We start from the raw sequence: 15,954 nt of genomic DNA on the forward strand, positions 1-15,954 counted from the left end.
TAAACGGATATGTACGGTACAGCAGTTCGTTACCGAATAAATACGAAAGAAACGACCGTAAATACACGAAGCCACGATCGTGACCATACTTCTTATAGTTTGTGTTTACATCAAGAAACTTTATTATACCATTTCTTCTCTCTCTGTGTATTTCTATTTCTCTTTTCCTCATTTTAGATTGCTTTCACTCTCCCACTCTCTCTTTTTGTCTTTTTTCTCAGACCCTATATCTTTTTTTATACTACTCTGTCTCGCGTCCCCGCCTCTCTATCTCTCTTTTTTTTTACTCAGACACTCTTTCTCTTTTTCGTACTACTCTGTCTCTCTCCCTCCCTCCCTCCCTCCCTCCCTCTCTCTCCCTCTCTCTCTCCCTCCCTCTCTCTCTCCCTCTCTCTCCCCCCTCTCTCTCTCTTTCTTTCTCTCCCTCTCTCTCCCTCCCTCCCTCTCTCTCACTCTCTCTCTCCCTCCCTCTCTCTCTCCCTCTCCTCCTCTCTCCCCTCTCTATATTCCACCCCCTCTCTCTCTCCCTATCTCCTTCTCTCTCCCTCTCTCTCTTTCTCTCTCCCTCTATTTCTCATTCCCTCTCTCTCCTTCTCTCTCCCTCCCTCTCTATCTCTCCCTCTCTCTTTCCCCCTCTCCCTCTTCTCCTCCCTCCCCTCTCTATATTCCACCCCTCCCTCTCTCTCTCCCTCTCTCCTTCTCTCTCCCTCTCTCTCCTGCTCTCTCCCTCTATCTCTCATTCCCTCTCTGTCCCTCTCTGTCCCTTCCTTTCTCTCTCCCTCCCTCTCTCTCCCTCTCTCTCTCCCTTCAACTCTCTCTCCCTCCCTCTCTCTCCCTCTCTCTCCCTCCCTCTCTCTCTCTCCCTCTCTCCCTCTCTCTACCTCTATATCTCTCTCTTCCTCTATCTCTCTCCTCACTTTTTTTCTCTCTCTCTTCTACCCATCTGTTTCAAGTCAACACGTCGAATCGTTCCCAACCGTAGAAACAAAATACTCCCGTTACAAAACGTCTTATTAATTTCTTATGAAAACAGAAGAGGTTCAATTTATTGATGTTACGCAGAAACGTATTTTCCCTTTTTTTAAAAACAACAACATATAACGCTTGTTCCCGATACTAGAAAATTTTCTTTTTCGAAAAATACTTTTTAAGTCGGGAAAACTCTCATAAACGGGAATTTCCTAAAAACAAATTCCCTGTAATGGGAAATAGAAAGTGGACGAACTCCAGGATACAAATATAGACATAGTGCAGTGTGACATAGAGAAGTCGTCTACAGTTATTGTGTACGGTATATGAGATCTGTGCGTGGCTCTTTAACAAAGCGCATTCTACATAGGGACAGAATAAAAGGTTGGTCTATGTTTGTTTGTAAAATGTTTTACATGTTTCGGATGTTCCTTCAGAGTTGAAGATAATTACTTCCTAGTCCAAACCTCCCGCAGGACGACGGGGGATGGGAGCGGGCAGGGTTTGAACCCTGGGCCATCGATAAATCTGAACGACAGTCCAGCGCGCAAACCGCACGACCAGGCAGCCATCCACGACCAGGCAGCCATCCATAACTATAACTACTTGAATGTGATACTTTGAGTTGTGTTCTAAGAAGCGTTACTTTCAATGTTTATAAGATTTTCGTTTGCTTTAACTCTTTCTCTCCGTAATTATTTGTCTCACGTTTCGATGGAATTCTTCATTTTGCTCATTACTATTTCGCTACCTTGTTATAATTACGCTTCAATAGCTTTGTTGTTTGTAATCAGAAAATGTTTTCTTTGGTATAGAATTAAAGTGGAATGCATGCCCTTTTTATATAGCACAAAATACAGGTTATAAAATGAAACATTAATTTTATTTAATCATGTCAAATCAACGATGGTATCGTCAATTAGGAGAGAAAGAGAGAAAGAGTTTACATTCTTTACGTAAGATTATTTATTCTTTTAACATTCACATGCTACAAAATTGATTAAATAGCGAATAGGAATTTGGATAACTAATCCTCAATCCAGCTTGCAAATTCATGCGCAATTGATGGCTGGTAGGGTGGGCTCTGTTGTTTAAAACGATTCCAACGGCTAAAGGACTAGAAAATCTTTATAGTGAACAGACTTCATCATAGGGTATTTCCACATCTATGGCCTATTCATTAATGAGTTGTATAAATTATTACACGTTTTGTACAGCGTCTTCTAAGTCTGGATATATATATGCTTACTATTAGAATTGTATACACTCTAGGAGTTGATTCACTTTGACCATCACAGCTTAGTACGCATTCTTACTTTTCATTTGATAACATAATTTGATCTGTTATTGTGATGTGGCCATTGCTTATTGACAAGAAAGAAGCCTATAATCCAAACCTTTTTTAAATGTAAAGCTTTTTTTAGATTCGTTTGGCACTTTAGCTCGCGTGTTTTTGTTAACAGTACTTTAAAAATACAATTATTTTTTTTGTATTTGTATTATTATTATATTTATATTTATACACACGAATAACAATATTTAAACAGGGAGGGGGGAATCAGGAAGATGTAGAAAACGTTTCTCTTAGTTTAACTCTTTCACTCCTAACTGACGATAAAAACGTTGATTTGACCCCATTAAATTAAATTAATTTTTTGATTTTATAAAGTTTAATGTGTGTTATATACAAAGAACATGAATTCTTCTATAATTATAAATCTAATATAACATTTTCAGATTACATACAAAAAAGTTATTTAAGTTTAATCATAACAGGGTAGTGAAACACAAATGAGAAAAACGGATAATTCCATTAAACGTGGAAAATAATTACGAAGAGAAAGAGTTAATTATATTATTCACTAGTTATCCATCACATATGATTTTATTAATACGAAAGAGTAATCATGAGATATTGTCTTGCTGATAATTGACTTGTTTTTACATTGCACTCTCTACGTAAGACAGAGATTGACACAGGGAAGTGTTACTGTGTGAATAATGAATGGAAAAGCCGCTCGGTGTCTTGGTTAAATCGTAAATAATTCTCTTATCTCGTTTAGATGTCTTTGCCTAGAACATTGACTTATAGTCTTGTGTTAGATTGTAGACCGTCTGGTCTAGCTTGAGGGGGAGCAGGGAACAGTGGGGCATGTTGGAAAGCAAACCAACAGACCGGGCAATATTTTGCTTTAAAAAAGAAAAGCTTTACAAAGCACGGTGGCTAAGCACCTGGCTTCTGAACCTAGGGTCCTGGATACGAATCGCGGTCATAACTGGGATTTTGAATTTCGAAATTTATTTGGCGCGTCTGAGCCCATCCACTTGACACTAATTGGGGTAAGTTAAATGCCATTGGTCGTTGTACTGGTTACATGACACATTTGTTAACCGTTTGACAAAGAAACAGATACTGTAAATGATGTTCAATGGTGTAAAGTTGAAGAATGCGAATGTCGTGAAATGCTGTGTTCTTGCTTCCCGTAGTACAATTATAGTACGTGACAATTATAGACACTACAAACTGACTTAAGTCCGTTTCAGCAGACAAATATAAAGTTTATTTTACAACATAATAATAATACTGCACTCCTTGTTAGTGCTACGAGTCCAGACATAATAAACAATCCTATCCGCATAACGGCGGTAACAAATGTATCGAATACGTTAAACTTTCTAGATTACAAATCACGTCCGCATCTCAGCGGGTAACACTGTGCAGAAATATAGATTAACTAATACATGTCTCAAGAAGACCACTTGGCAACAACTGCCCACAAGTTACTTTGTAACTGCAATTACTACAGACTTTTCTAAGTCGCTACTGTCCGTTGCGGACTAAAATATACTAGACTGCCTCCTACAGAGAATAACACTTGACTTGACCAACAGGTCCAAAGTATCCCACTTGACTGACTTGACTGAACTCAAAGTCAACTTTATTCATTCTACTTCCTGTTTTCTAGATCAGGAATTCCACGTGTCTTTTAACCTCTTAACATGACGTCAATATTAAATCATGCAATGTCAACTGACACTGTGACACCAACCACCATCTGCCAAGGTCTGGAAGGGGTACTTTACAATATCACTATGCCTGTCTATCTGTTTTATGGCTATTTTTTTTTTTTTACAATTTGTTCTCTTATGCTGAATAAAAAAGGCGATTGACAGATTTTTTTTTATTTCAAGAGAGTAACCTATACAATACAGTTTTTGCGAATTTGTTTTGAGAGTTAGGCTTTTAATATCTTCAAATTCAGTTTTTATTGTCTATCATAGTAGGATATGGTGAGATGACTGGCCGACCGGCATAAACCGCTTCGGACCATATCAAGGGGACTTAAGCTCAAAACTTATCTTGAGTTGTGTTTATAAGAGGCTAAAGGCAGCACGGAAACCTTCTCCTAGATACCCAATATCCACCACTGGTACACAAAAGAGATTTGACCATAGGGCACAGAGCGAGCTACAAGCATAAAAGATACGCTATGCAAAAAGCAATTTTAAAAGATATGGTTACGCACACATTGTCAGATTCCTTTTAGTAACATACTGAAGTAACAAGTCTTTAAGATTACGCCGATTAAAGATTAATACTTTAAATTTATTCTAATTCTAAAATAAGAACAATGAAAACATTACGACTATAACAGATTCTTATTCAGCTATTCCTTTTCTGTTGGACCGTCGGGGTACAACACAAGATCTGTTAACTGTCTTTCTCAATTCCTCTTTTGCCTTGGATAGAATCTCTTTCTGCTTTCTTTTATGTGTCTTCCCATCGCTTTATCTGTCTGTACCTTCTTCTTTGGCCTGGTAATGTTCCCTGAAGGAAGGTTTTTGCAAGCCCTGAGAACCTTGTGACGTGGCCATACAATTTTAGGTAGTTTTTTTTTTTTTTTTTTTACAGTAGTTAGTCATGTCATCGTGAGGTCCGATCGCTGTACTTATCCTGTCCCTTCGTTTGTGATGCGGACTTTAAATGTGATACCTAGGATCTTTCTTCAGCATCTTAATTTCATTGCTTTTTCATATAACTTTCTTGTCTTCGTCTCTCTCCAACTAGTGCGGTCTAAGGCTATGTCTTCCTAATGATCAGCATCAATATTCACTGATTTTAAATATCTTTTTATCACATCCACGTAACGGAAGGGGTGGGGGGCGACAGGTTTTTCTTGAGCCAGACGCAAGTTGCCCGTACAGAATGATTTTCGGGATGCGATTGTACTCCGGTTAACATGTCCGAGCCAGCGGAGGCGGCGTTGCCTGAGGACTGTAAAGAAGCTGGGAAGGCCGTTCTCGTGAGGGTCTCAGTATGACACACTCTTTCTTTCGATGTTATTTTTAGGTTTAAAATTGATTTAGGGTTTCGTGAGTGAAAGTAACAGCTGTTGTTCAATGGATATTGAGGAATTTAATGATTTGTGTCTAAACTAGACGCTAGTGCTCTAGATATGTGTTGCGCAACGATGACACGATATTAGAGTAGACTAACATTACACATCGGCTACGCCCGTTGATTTGTTCCCAGTCTCAGGTCTAGAGGGGAAAATGCATTGTCCCAATTGAATTCTTCATTACCGTTTCCCACACGAAAAAAAAATAAATTATAGCATTCATATAGCGCTTCTTCCATGCATGCTGCAGAGCGCTAAGGTCAGATCTATGTTGTGGGCCAGTTGGGGGGGGGGGGGGTTAGGGCGCACTTTGGAGCTTAGTAAACACAACTCTGCACTAGTTGGAGGTACAACCTTAGGTACCAAGTTCAAGCGTACTTGTCCGTGTCTAAAAGGAAGCGAAATTGAGTAAGGCAATAAAAAAACATATTTTTTGAAGGCTTGTGTTTATTAGCAAAATGCGGTGATTTGGTTGCGAAACTGTTAAAACCGAATCTTCGCAAGCACCTAAGTGGCAAAAAATAACCTGTGTACGATATTTCATAAAAGCCCATTTCATTCCTCACTAATCTTCGGACTCGAAGACAAGCCTTCTTATAAATATTATTATTTTTGCAAGTTAATCATACATTTGTTAGTAAGTTCGGCAATGGATGGCTGCCAGGTCGTGCGGTTCTCGCGCTGGACTGTCGTTCAGATTTATCGATGGTCCCGAGTTCAAACCCTGCCCGCTCCCATCCCCCGTCGTCCTGTGGGAATTTTGAACTAGGAAGTAATTATCTTCAACTCTGAAGGAAAATCCGAAACATGTAAAACAAACAAAACATCAGCGATTCATATTTTACAAATATACTATAAATTTAACGTGAACGTTTTGTTCATCTCGCCCACTATTCAATTTCTTCGAATAGGAAGATTGAAAGTTGAAAATAAATATCCATTGCAGACATCTAAGCTAAACCAGTCTTGGCACTATTTTGTTTTTCTTTCTTTGTAACTTTACACCGTGGAGCTTCAAGGAAACAATGGGAAATTTCCGATATACTTTAATCATTTCATTTCGCGAAAATCTGCTCTTCAGAAAAGATGCGCTTGTGGAGTTATTCTAATGAAAAGTGAATATTTGTGAAAATGTGACAACATTTTCTGAAGTTAACGGATCCAAAACGATGACCCATATTCTAATATTGGCCTAACTAAACTTAAACAGCATTTCAGTTGCCTTTTTAAACAATACTTTCAATAAACCCTATTGCTTTCTTCGAATTTTTAAATAAATAAATGGTAATTTTTCATACATTATAAACACCTAAATGTTTGAAGATTTAAGTTTGTGTAACTGGTTTACCATAAGGCAGACTCCACTTATAACACACGACAGCTTAGAGTTTCTAGCGTTTAATAGTGTAAACATAATAATGCTTTTTTTATGTAACACAAAGAACACGGTTTAACTAAAAACTAAATAAACAATTCCTTCTTGGAATTTATGTCTTGCTTCAAAACAAGTAACGTGAATAAGTGAAAGGTTGAGACAGTATTTTAACTGTTCGTAAATTTGTTATCGGGTCATTTAAAATAGACCTGATGTTATCTAGCGACTAGTTTAAAACTGTGAATTCAATGTGAGAGCGACTTTAGTCAATATTGAAAGTTGACCGACCTTCAGTCGTAAAATAAAATGACTGCTTGAAATCATTAGTGTTTTTTTTATCTCACTTGAGACTCAAGATACATTCTCCCAGCATTGAAGCTACATGTTATGTAAAAAAAATTAATGGTAAAAACTTGCAATATATAAGAAAACAAAGTTTAAAAAAATAAATAAAAAAAAATAACAATGTATCTAAAGTGAAAGAACTCTTTTCTAAACCTATATCTATCATTAATGTAACAAGTTAATTCCCTTAATCGATATCAAACAATATAATTAATTACCTGTCACTCTTATATGCATCAGAGTCCCGGGCCCTATATTCTGGCCACACCAAAAAGTTAAACTCCTTCCACCTACGCTGTCTAAGTCGTGTCCATAAGATGCGTTGGTTCGACAACATACCAGACACAGAAATCATAAAGCTGTCCAACATGCACATTATCAGTGCGACAGTAAAAAGGTCCCAACTTCGAAGGGCGGGACATGTAGTCAGCACGCCAGACAATCGCATTACCAATCGACTTCTATACCGGGAGCTGTGTGTTGGAAAGCGCGCAAAGGTGGAGCTTGGTTATACAAGTACAATAAAGACACTCTCTAGAGCTCTTTCAAAGAAAGCGATATCGACATTTACGGCTGGGAAGCACTAGCTCGTCATTGCTTCTCATGGCGTGAAGCTGTGAGTCTCGGAGTCTCAAGATTTGAAGCAAGAAGAGTGGCCAGGGTGAAAGAGCGGCGAACCAACAATAAGCTGAGACAAGAAGCAGGTTTATCAGCAACTGACATAACCCACCCATGCCACCTATACGGCCGGCTTTTCAAAGCGAGGATCACTGGCGGATCCAGGGGGGGGGCGGTAGGGGCGATCGCCCCCCCCACTCGGCCGACCCCCCCCCCCCCCGAAGGGGGGGGCGGACGAATTATAGTATCGAATTCACACAATTTGTATGCGAATTTATTACTTATGTTAATAATATATACTAATTATTTATATTTCAACCTATTTTTAGATTATTTCGCCCCCCCCGTTTCTAGTATTTTGGCCGATTTGGTAGGGTCGGGAGGGGGCGATGGCATCAATCCGCCCCCCCCTCCACCATAAACTTTCGAGTGGGGGGGCGGTCTTATTTATTTGTAGAAATCACAGCTTGCTAACAGAATCAATTAAATATCTATATGATTAAATCTTGTTATTGGTATTTTAACCGGTCTTTATATAATTTCGTTCACCTGTTGGCCGATTGGAAGGGGAAGAGCGAATACCTCCACCACCCTTCCCATCTAAACCCTTTGAGTGGGGGGGGGGGGCGGTCCTACTTTTATGGAGAAATCATAGTATGTGAACAAAATTAGTCGAATATCTATATAATATAAACAGGTGGAAGTGCGATACATGCAATCCCCTTCCCCCCATCGGACAAATCAATACCTTTTCTTTTTGTATTATAGTAAGAAATTACAAAATAAAAAAAATCTGTCACTAATATAATTTATATATGCTATAAAGTAAATTCTTATATCGAGTCGCCCAACCCCTATTCTTTAATGCAAAATGCAATCATTAGCAGAAATTATAAAAAGGAGCAAGGATTAATCGTTTTCATTTTACCGCCCTTCCCCTTTCCAGACAGAGTTTGTGTAATTTCACATGAATTTATCATAACTATTTTAAGAAAGACTTTGCTTTGGAAAAGTTATAATTCAAACCAAATTTTTCAATATAACAGTCACGGTTGAGATGAGTTCAAAAGCCAGATAATCATTTCCTAGTCGACTTTTTCCAACCTTTACTCTATCTCATATTTTTCTAGTTAAATAAATTTAGGACTATAACTCACAATTTATGCTTGAATTTTATTAATCGAATATTTTTTTTTCGGCGGCGATCCTCAAGGCCTTAATCTAAATATGTGGGGTATCTAATCTTTTCAAAGAACAAATCAGTTTAATTTGCAATGTATTAAGGGACTATAAATTCATATTAGAATATTTTTCTCATTATTCAAAAGGCACTTTATAATAGAATGAATAATGAGCTGTAGGTCAGGAGAATGCGTTACTGCAGTGAAGAATGCCAGAAAACGCTTTTAGCGTCGTGGCTTCGCCCCGAACCCCACTAATAAATAATGAGCTGTACATGTCAGAAGAATGCGTTTCAGCCGTGAAAAATACAAGAAAACGCTTTTGGCGTCGGGGCTTCGCCCCGAACACCACTAATAGGTAATGAGCTGTACATGTCAGGAGAATGCGTTTCAGCCGTGAATAATGCAAGAAAACGCTTTTGGCGTCGGGGCTTCGCCCCGAACCCCACTGATAAATAATGAGCTGTAGATGTCAGAAGAATGCGTTTCTGCAGAGAAAAATGCAAGAAAACGCTTTTGGGCGTCGGGGCTTCGCCCCGAACCCCAGTGAAGAAGCTTAAAGTGCTCTCCCAGACCCCCAAGCTTGCAAGAGAAAGACTGTTTTTTTTCTGTTTTTTTTCGCCGAAGATTGAGAAACAGTCTTATTTTATTCTCATATATCGAATATATATATATATATATATGTATATATATATATATATATATATATATATATATATATATATATGCTGTACGCACGTTTATGCATAGGGTTAGGGTTTACTGGGCGTTAGGGTTAGGGTTTGGAAAAAAAATCGCCCCCCCCCACTCCAAAGTTCTGGATCCGCCAGTGGCGAGGATTGGACTTTACAGCCATCTTAGAGTCCAAAGTAAATGACAAATATGCTCATCTTCGATCACGAAGTAGGAGCTACATGTTGAACTTTGCGTCTTTTTTTTTTTGTTTTTTAATCAATGTTAAAAAAAAATGTTACGAGAACTGTAAATTTAATTTGAAAAAAAATAAAAAAAGATTTCACGATTTTTTTTTCTTCACATTTTAACTCAGTCTATTGATAAAATAAATGTTCTTATTTATTTATTTTTCTTTTTTTTTTCAGAGTTGAAAATGTGATTTTTACATCAACTTCCATTAATAAATAAAGAAGTTTCATCAATATATATTTTGCATCTGTTTTATTCGTCAACTTCTGATTCAAAGCTCAAATACAGTTTCCACATTCTCAACAAAGAAAAACTATCTTTTTTTTATATTTTGTGTAAATCTAAGAATTCTTTATATCAAACAATCGTAGGAAGATTGCAAATGGAGTCAATTGACAAAAGCTTTAAAGACAATGCATTAAACGTTGATTCCTATAAAGACACGACACCTCAAAATCAAGCTCCAGATATTGTACTCAGCGCAGGGGACACATTACCTTCTGACCCAATGACTGACAAAAAAGACGAGGATAAAGATACCTCGCTCCCAGAACTCAGCAAGAATGAGACTATGGATCAAAACACTAACAGTCCATCTTCTTCCCAGCTGCAGATCGCATCATCTAGTAAAGACGACAATAAGACAGAAGAGGAGTATGAGGAAGACGATACTGAAAATTACTTTGATGATTTGTTCCCGGAAGTGAAATTGCCATCTGCACCAGTTCAAGAAATTCCCACATTCCGAAAAAGTGACGCTTCATCCTCTTTTTATATGTACATGCTGGCTGCCTTTAGTCCTGAAAACATAGAGCGACATCTGTTGGCTGGGTTTGACATTAACGAAGCTGATAGATTTGGTGCAACTGCAATAATGTACGCAAAGCTTTACGATGACCAAAAGGCCGAAGAAACACTCTTAAATAAAGGAGCACAGTAAGTAATGTACGAAAATGTGCTGTCCATTGTGTGGTACTATTCTTTTTGATCTCTTAATAATAATAATCTTTATTATCCGTAAGGAAATTTGTCTTACAATTTGTGCATTACACCAACCAAAAAACATTATAACTATAAGAAACCAAAGTGTACATTCACACCAGACTCACTCATAATTTACATGTGACAAAGTTTATACCAGATTGTTCTTATTTAATGATTTGATTGCCATATAATGATTGAGATATAAAGTGGAAAATACTCTTAAGGAAATACGGGTACGACATGGCTTAAATATGCGGAATACCAAAAATAGTAAACTATAAAATATCGTATCAAAATAAATTTCATTTTTGGCATTTATAAACTCATTTTTTTGAGTAAATAATTACCATAAGTACCATAGATTGATTAGTCTGTAATTTAAAAAAAATTATACTGAGTGGCTTTCTTTAGCAAACAACTATGTATTAGAATACACAAAATTTAAGTAAGTAAAGTTCCCCTTTCAGATCTTGAAATATATAGGTCATCTGTTTCTGTGGCCCTCGGTTAATGAGGGTGCCATGTGACCCGCACAACGACCAACCGCCTTTACCTTTCCCCAACTAATGTTAGGTACCCATTAGAGCTTCGTGGACTCAGAGGCGCCCAAAGATCTCTAAATTCAAAACCTTAGTCCTCACCAGGATTTAAACCCGGGATATCGGTTCGGAAGATAAGCGCTTTACCACTCAGCTACCGCGCCTCCTTTACACCAAATTAAAATATCAAAATTTACTTTTATTATCTTTTTTAATAGTTTCTTTCATAAGATTTTGTTTATAAATCGCCAGGAAAACACAAGAAAGAATCGTCATTGATGACCAATTCATGTTCCTTCAAATTTATAATGCAGCGACTAACCCCATGGAATCATTTCTATTGGAGAAAGTTCTTCAGGTTCTTGGTTGTTCTTTGGAATTGCGCAACGAAGCAGGGGAAACAGTTCTGCTTGCCGCAGTGAGAGATTCAAACAAGAACGCCATTCTAAATTTATTGGATGCTGGAGCCCTTATAGATGACCAGGTTATACAGGAAGCAAAAACTAACGAATGGATTCTAGAAACACTTCAAAGGAAAAAAAAGCCACGGTTAACTGCAGCTCCGACATTTGAGAAATTGATTTCGGGGTCTTCTGTTGTTCCTGCTTGTTATGCATCATCTGCACCATTAGATTCTTGTGCTGAACCCAACAAAGAGTTACATACGAACAAAGTTTGCCCAAGCAATGTTGGTAATGATCAAACAGAATGTAACGAGCAGAAACCCAAAGCAAACAGTGTCTCTACTATAGGCCAAAGTACAGTCCAGAGCATTGAAAATACATCACAGGAGAGTTTAACAGAAAGAATCAACTATGAACATGATAGTGTGGATATAAATGAAAATGGCCGTGAGTTTGTACTGAGAGACGTGCATAATACAGAGCTTGATAACAGATTAGAAGAAGGATCAGAGTCTTTGAAATCTATTGATTGTGAAACGGAATCAACAGCAGAACTGAGTATAACAACAAGACAAGACGACACTGAATTAGAAGCGTGTCCTTTGTCCAAATCTGTTACTGATAACAACTATAATTTAGATCATATCGCTGAAGAAAGTCATAGTAGAATAGAGATCATGCAAACAACCAATGGGATTGAATTGACAACTCGGCAAAGTGATTCTCAAGAACGTGAAAAGTGTGCACTGGCACAAAATGAATGTGAAAACAAGGAGACAGATCACAAAGTGATGCAAGCCACTCCAACAGAAGCGGAATCAGGATTTTTCTCAATGCAAACATAAACAATATTTTCAAGTATAGTATATAAGTGTTACTAATATTGTGATAGAGACTTGTATTTTGTTTTTTTAGCGGCCCTCGAAAGGGGAAAAGACGCTATTAGTTTTGTGTGAAATGTCTGTCAGTCCGTCCCGTTTAGATCTCGTAAACTAGAAAAGATATTGAAAATCCGACATCACAATATTTTAGACCATTCAAAGTTCTGAAGTAACGGCTACTTTTTTCTTTTCCTGAAAGCGAAAAATCTCATTTTTTAAATCAGTTATGCAAGCAGTTTTTTAAAGAGAAAAGGCTAATTAGAATACATTATAAGTTAGACCTAATTTAAAACGAATAGTAATTGTATAAACTTCATTTTCTTGGCCATTTTAATTCAGTAACAATGTACTTATACTTATTTTGAGGATTAGAATACTCGATGCCCATGATGAAAATCATGAATTGTGCTTTTGAAACTATACCTTCACAAAATTTAGTTTTATTAAATATTCTTTGTATTATTATTGATATAAAATAATATATTATGTCTTTTCTTTTGAATAAATTTTATTTAAAAAAAAAAAAAAAAAAAAAGGCCCAAAAAAGAGGCTAAAGCCCAGAAAGGAGGTGAATGAAACACCCAAAAAAGAGGCAAAGAAAAGAGGCAAAAGCCCAAGGATTCCTAGAATGTAAACAGCTCGACAACTGAAGTCAAAAAGTAAAAAAGCTGAGGTATCCTAAAAAAAAAAAAGAGATTGAGCCTTTTCAGAACAATAACATAATTTATAAGACTTCAGTTAGGCCAGGAGAGGCGAGGTAGCCGAGCGGTAAAGCGCTTGGCTTCCGAACCGAGGGTCCCGGGTTCGAATCCTTGTGAAGACTGGGATTTTGAACTTCGGAATCCTCGGGTGCCTCTGAGTCTACCCAGCTCTAATGGGTACCTGACATTAGTAAAAGTAAAGGCGGTTGGTCGTTGTGCTGGCCACATAACACCCTTGTTAACCGTAGGCCACAAAAACAGATGAACATCATCTGCCCTATAGACCACAAGATCTGAAAGGGCAACCAGTTAGGCCAGGTTCACATCTAACCTTGCATTCACTAGCACCTATCCTTTGATCTGCTGGACCGTTGGGGCACTACACAAGATCTGTCAACATTCTTTCTCCATTCTTATCTCTCATTTGTCTTTGATATAATTTCATTTGGATGTTCTTTCTGAAAATATCGAAGCCTGCCTTTGTGGACCACTTCGGGGGCCGATTTTAATTTGTGTTTCCACACAAACTGTCTTTGTAACCTTGTTTTTTAATGTGGAGGAACGGAATAAAGATCATGCTTTTTTATCAAGCTATAAATAATCATTACTTTAGCAAATAAATACTTTTTACAAAGTTATATCAACTCACTCTGTCTGTCTGTGTGGTAAAAGGTTTGTACACTTTATTTCTTCCACACCTAATCTAGACTAGCTGAAATTTTGCACAATTAATTCTTTCACCTCACAACACAAGAAACAATAACAACAAATAAACCATTTTATTAATTAACTATTATAATCAATTATTTTGTCTGGTATCTGGAACATGGGAAAGAAATAAGGTTTGACAGATGTGATGGTATAAGTTGAATTAGCCCCATTGAGGACCTTTGAACCCTTTAGTGAACATATTTTATGCATTTAAAAACGATAAGCCTACGTAAACATTCACAAGATATAACCTACTTTAAATCCTACCCCTCTTTCAATTGGTCTAGACAAGTGATAAGATCATACACATTGAGATCGATAAAAGCTAAGCAAAAAAAAAATAGAGAGATATAGAAAACAGAAAGTGAAAGGGAATGGAGTGGAAGTGGAAAAAGAGAGACAGAGGAATGGAGGAAGCAATATATATATATATATATATATATATATATATATATATATATATATATATATATATATATATTATATATATATATATATATATATATTATATATATATATATATATATATATATATATATATATATATATATATAGAGAGAGAGAGAGAGAGAGAAATGCACAGTTAGAAAGAAAGTAAAAAAAAATAAAGAGTCCGACTGAAAAAAAATATTAAGAGAGGAAAAATGGATTGCGAAATAGAGAAAGATAGAGACCATAATTATATTGTATTTAATGGTATTAAATATTTCTTGCACATTTAATAAATAAATATTTGACTAAGTGATACTGAAAATAAACAGACGATATAATTTTGTTAACATAGTGTAAACATTATCTCCCTTACATTTATGTATTGTTTTAGAATTGGTGTATTTGTATGAAATAATCGTTTGCATAATTAGTTTTGTAAACTAAACGGTTTTATATAAGAAACAAAAGGTAGCCGTTGAACCTAAACTTTGCTAGGCACAACGCATTGCCAATTAAGATTTTTCATTTCCATGAGATTTGAGTGTGACAGACGGACATTTTGCACAAACCTAATAGCGGCTTTTACCCTTACGGGGGCCGCTAAAAATGTGTTATAAATAAATAAATTTTAAAATGTGTGGTGGGGGGGGGGTCTGTGGTATTAAACAATTATCGATAACCTTTCGTTTGGTTGGATTGGATGTGATATCTTTAGTCAAGTCAATTGAAGTTTCTAAAAGTCTTTGAAGAGATAATGTTGTAAACAAATAATGAAGTCGCAGAAAACAAGAATGTTGTATCTAGTGATTAAGACTAATGCAACATCTCATAAATGGAATCATTTGTTATTGGTCATTTGGGGCTAGTCTCTTAATCAGTAACTACTTATTGTTCACTGTCCTATGTTTAACATGTCATTTTATTTTAGTTTATCTTTTTACAATTAAGTAAACATGTAGTTTATGTTTAATGTGGATTTTGTTTATCGCTGGAGTATTAATTTTATTAAATTGAATTCCAATTAAACGATAGTATTACACCTGTGTTCTGTAAGTGTTGTTGCAGCTATCTGGCTTATAGCACTGAGCATTAGGAAGAAAATTTAATCACTGTTAGCGTATTATGTTTTATTTTCTAAGACTTGAAATAACCTGTTTGTTGAAAAAAAAAATGAACATAATTCTTATTACAGAATAAGCAAATTCAACTTGATATAAAATAAATCAATATTTTAGACTTTGTGTAATAATTCGAATTTGGTATTTTTAACAACATCAAATTCACTACATTACCACATCTTTTCAGTCTTACTTTCAGGGGTCGTCTCCCTTACACTAGACAGCTGACGCCAATGCCGCTTATCTTGCATCATTCACAGGCAATCACTCATCTCTTCCCACCGTCACCACGGAAACACACATACACATCACAAGCTTAGGCGCCTAACATTCAGTGTATTTATAGAGAGGCACCTGATGCTATTGCATTAC

At 36.6% G+C, this 15,954-nt stretch overlaps 1 protein-coding gene across 1 annotated transcript; it reads left to right on the forward strand.

The window, feature by feature from the left end:
* The first annotated feature begins 1,196 nt into the window (after window positions 1-1,196).
* Window positions 1,197-15,507, forward strand: LOC106073643 (uncharacterized). The gene is made up of 3 exons (XM_056013382.1): window positions 1,197-1,353; window positions 9,989-10,748; window positions 11,588-15,507. The coding sequence occupies exons 2-3, from the start codon at window positions 10,195-10,197 to the stop codon at window positions 12,582-12,584; spliced, it is 1,551 nt and encodes a 516-aa protein (XP_055869357.1). The 5' UTR covers window positions 1,197-1,353; window positions 9,989-10,194; the 3' UTR covers window positions 12,585-15,507.
* Window positions 15,508-15,954: the final 447 nt, after the last annotated feature.

The sequence above is a fragment of the Biomphalaria glabrata genome, chromosome 16 (genome assembly GCF_947242115.1).
Source record: "Biomphalaria glabrata chromosome 16, xgBioGlab47.1, whole genome shotgun sequence".
Lineage (NCBI taxonomy): Eukaryota > Metazoa > Mollusca > Gastropoda > Planorbidae > Biomphalaria > Biomphalaria glabrata.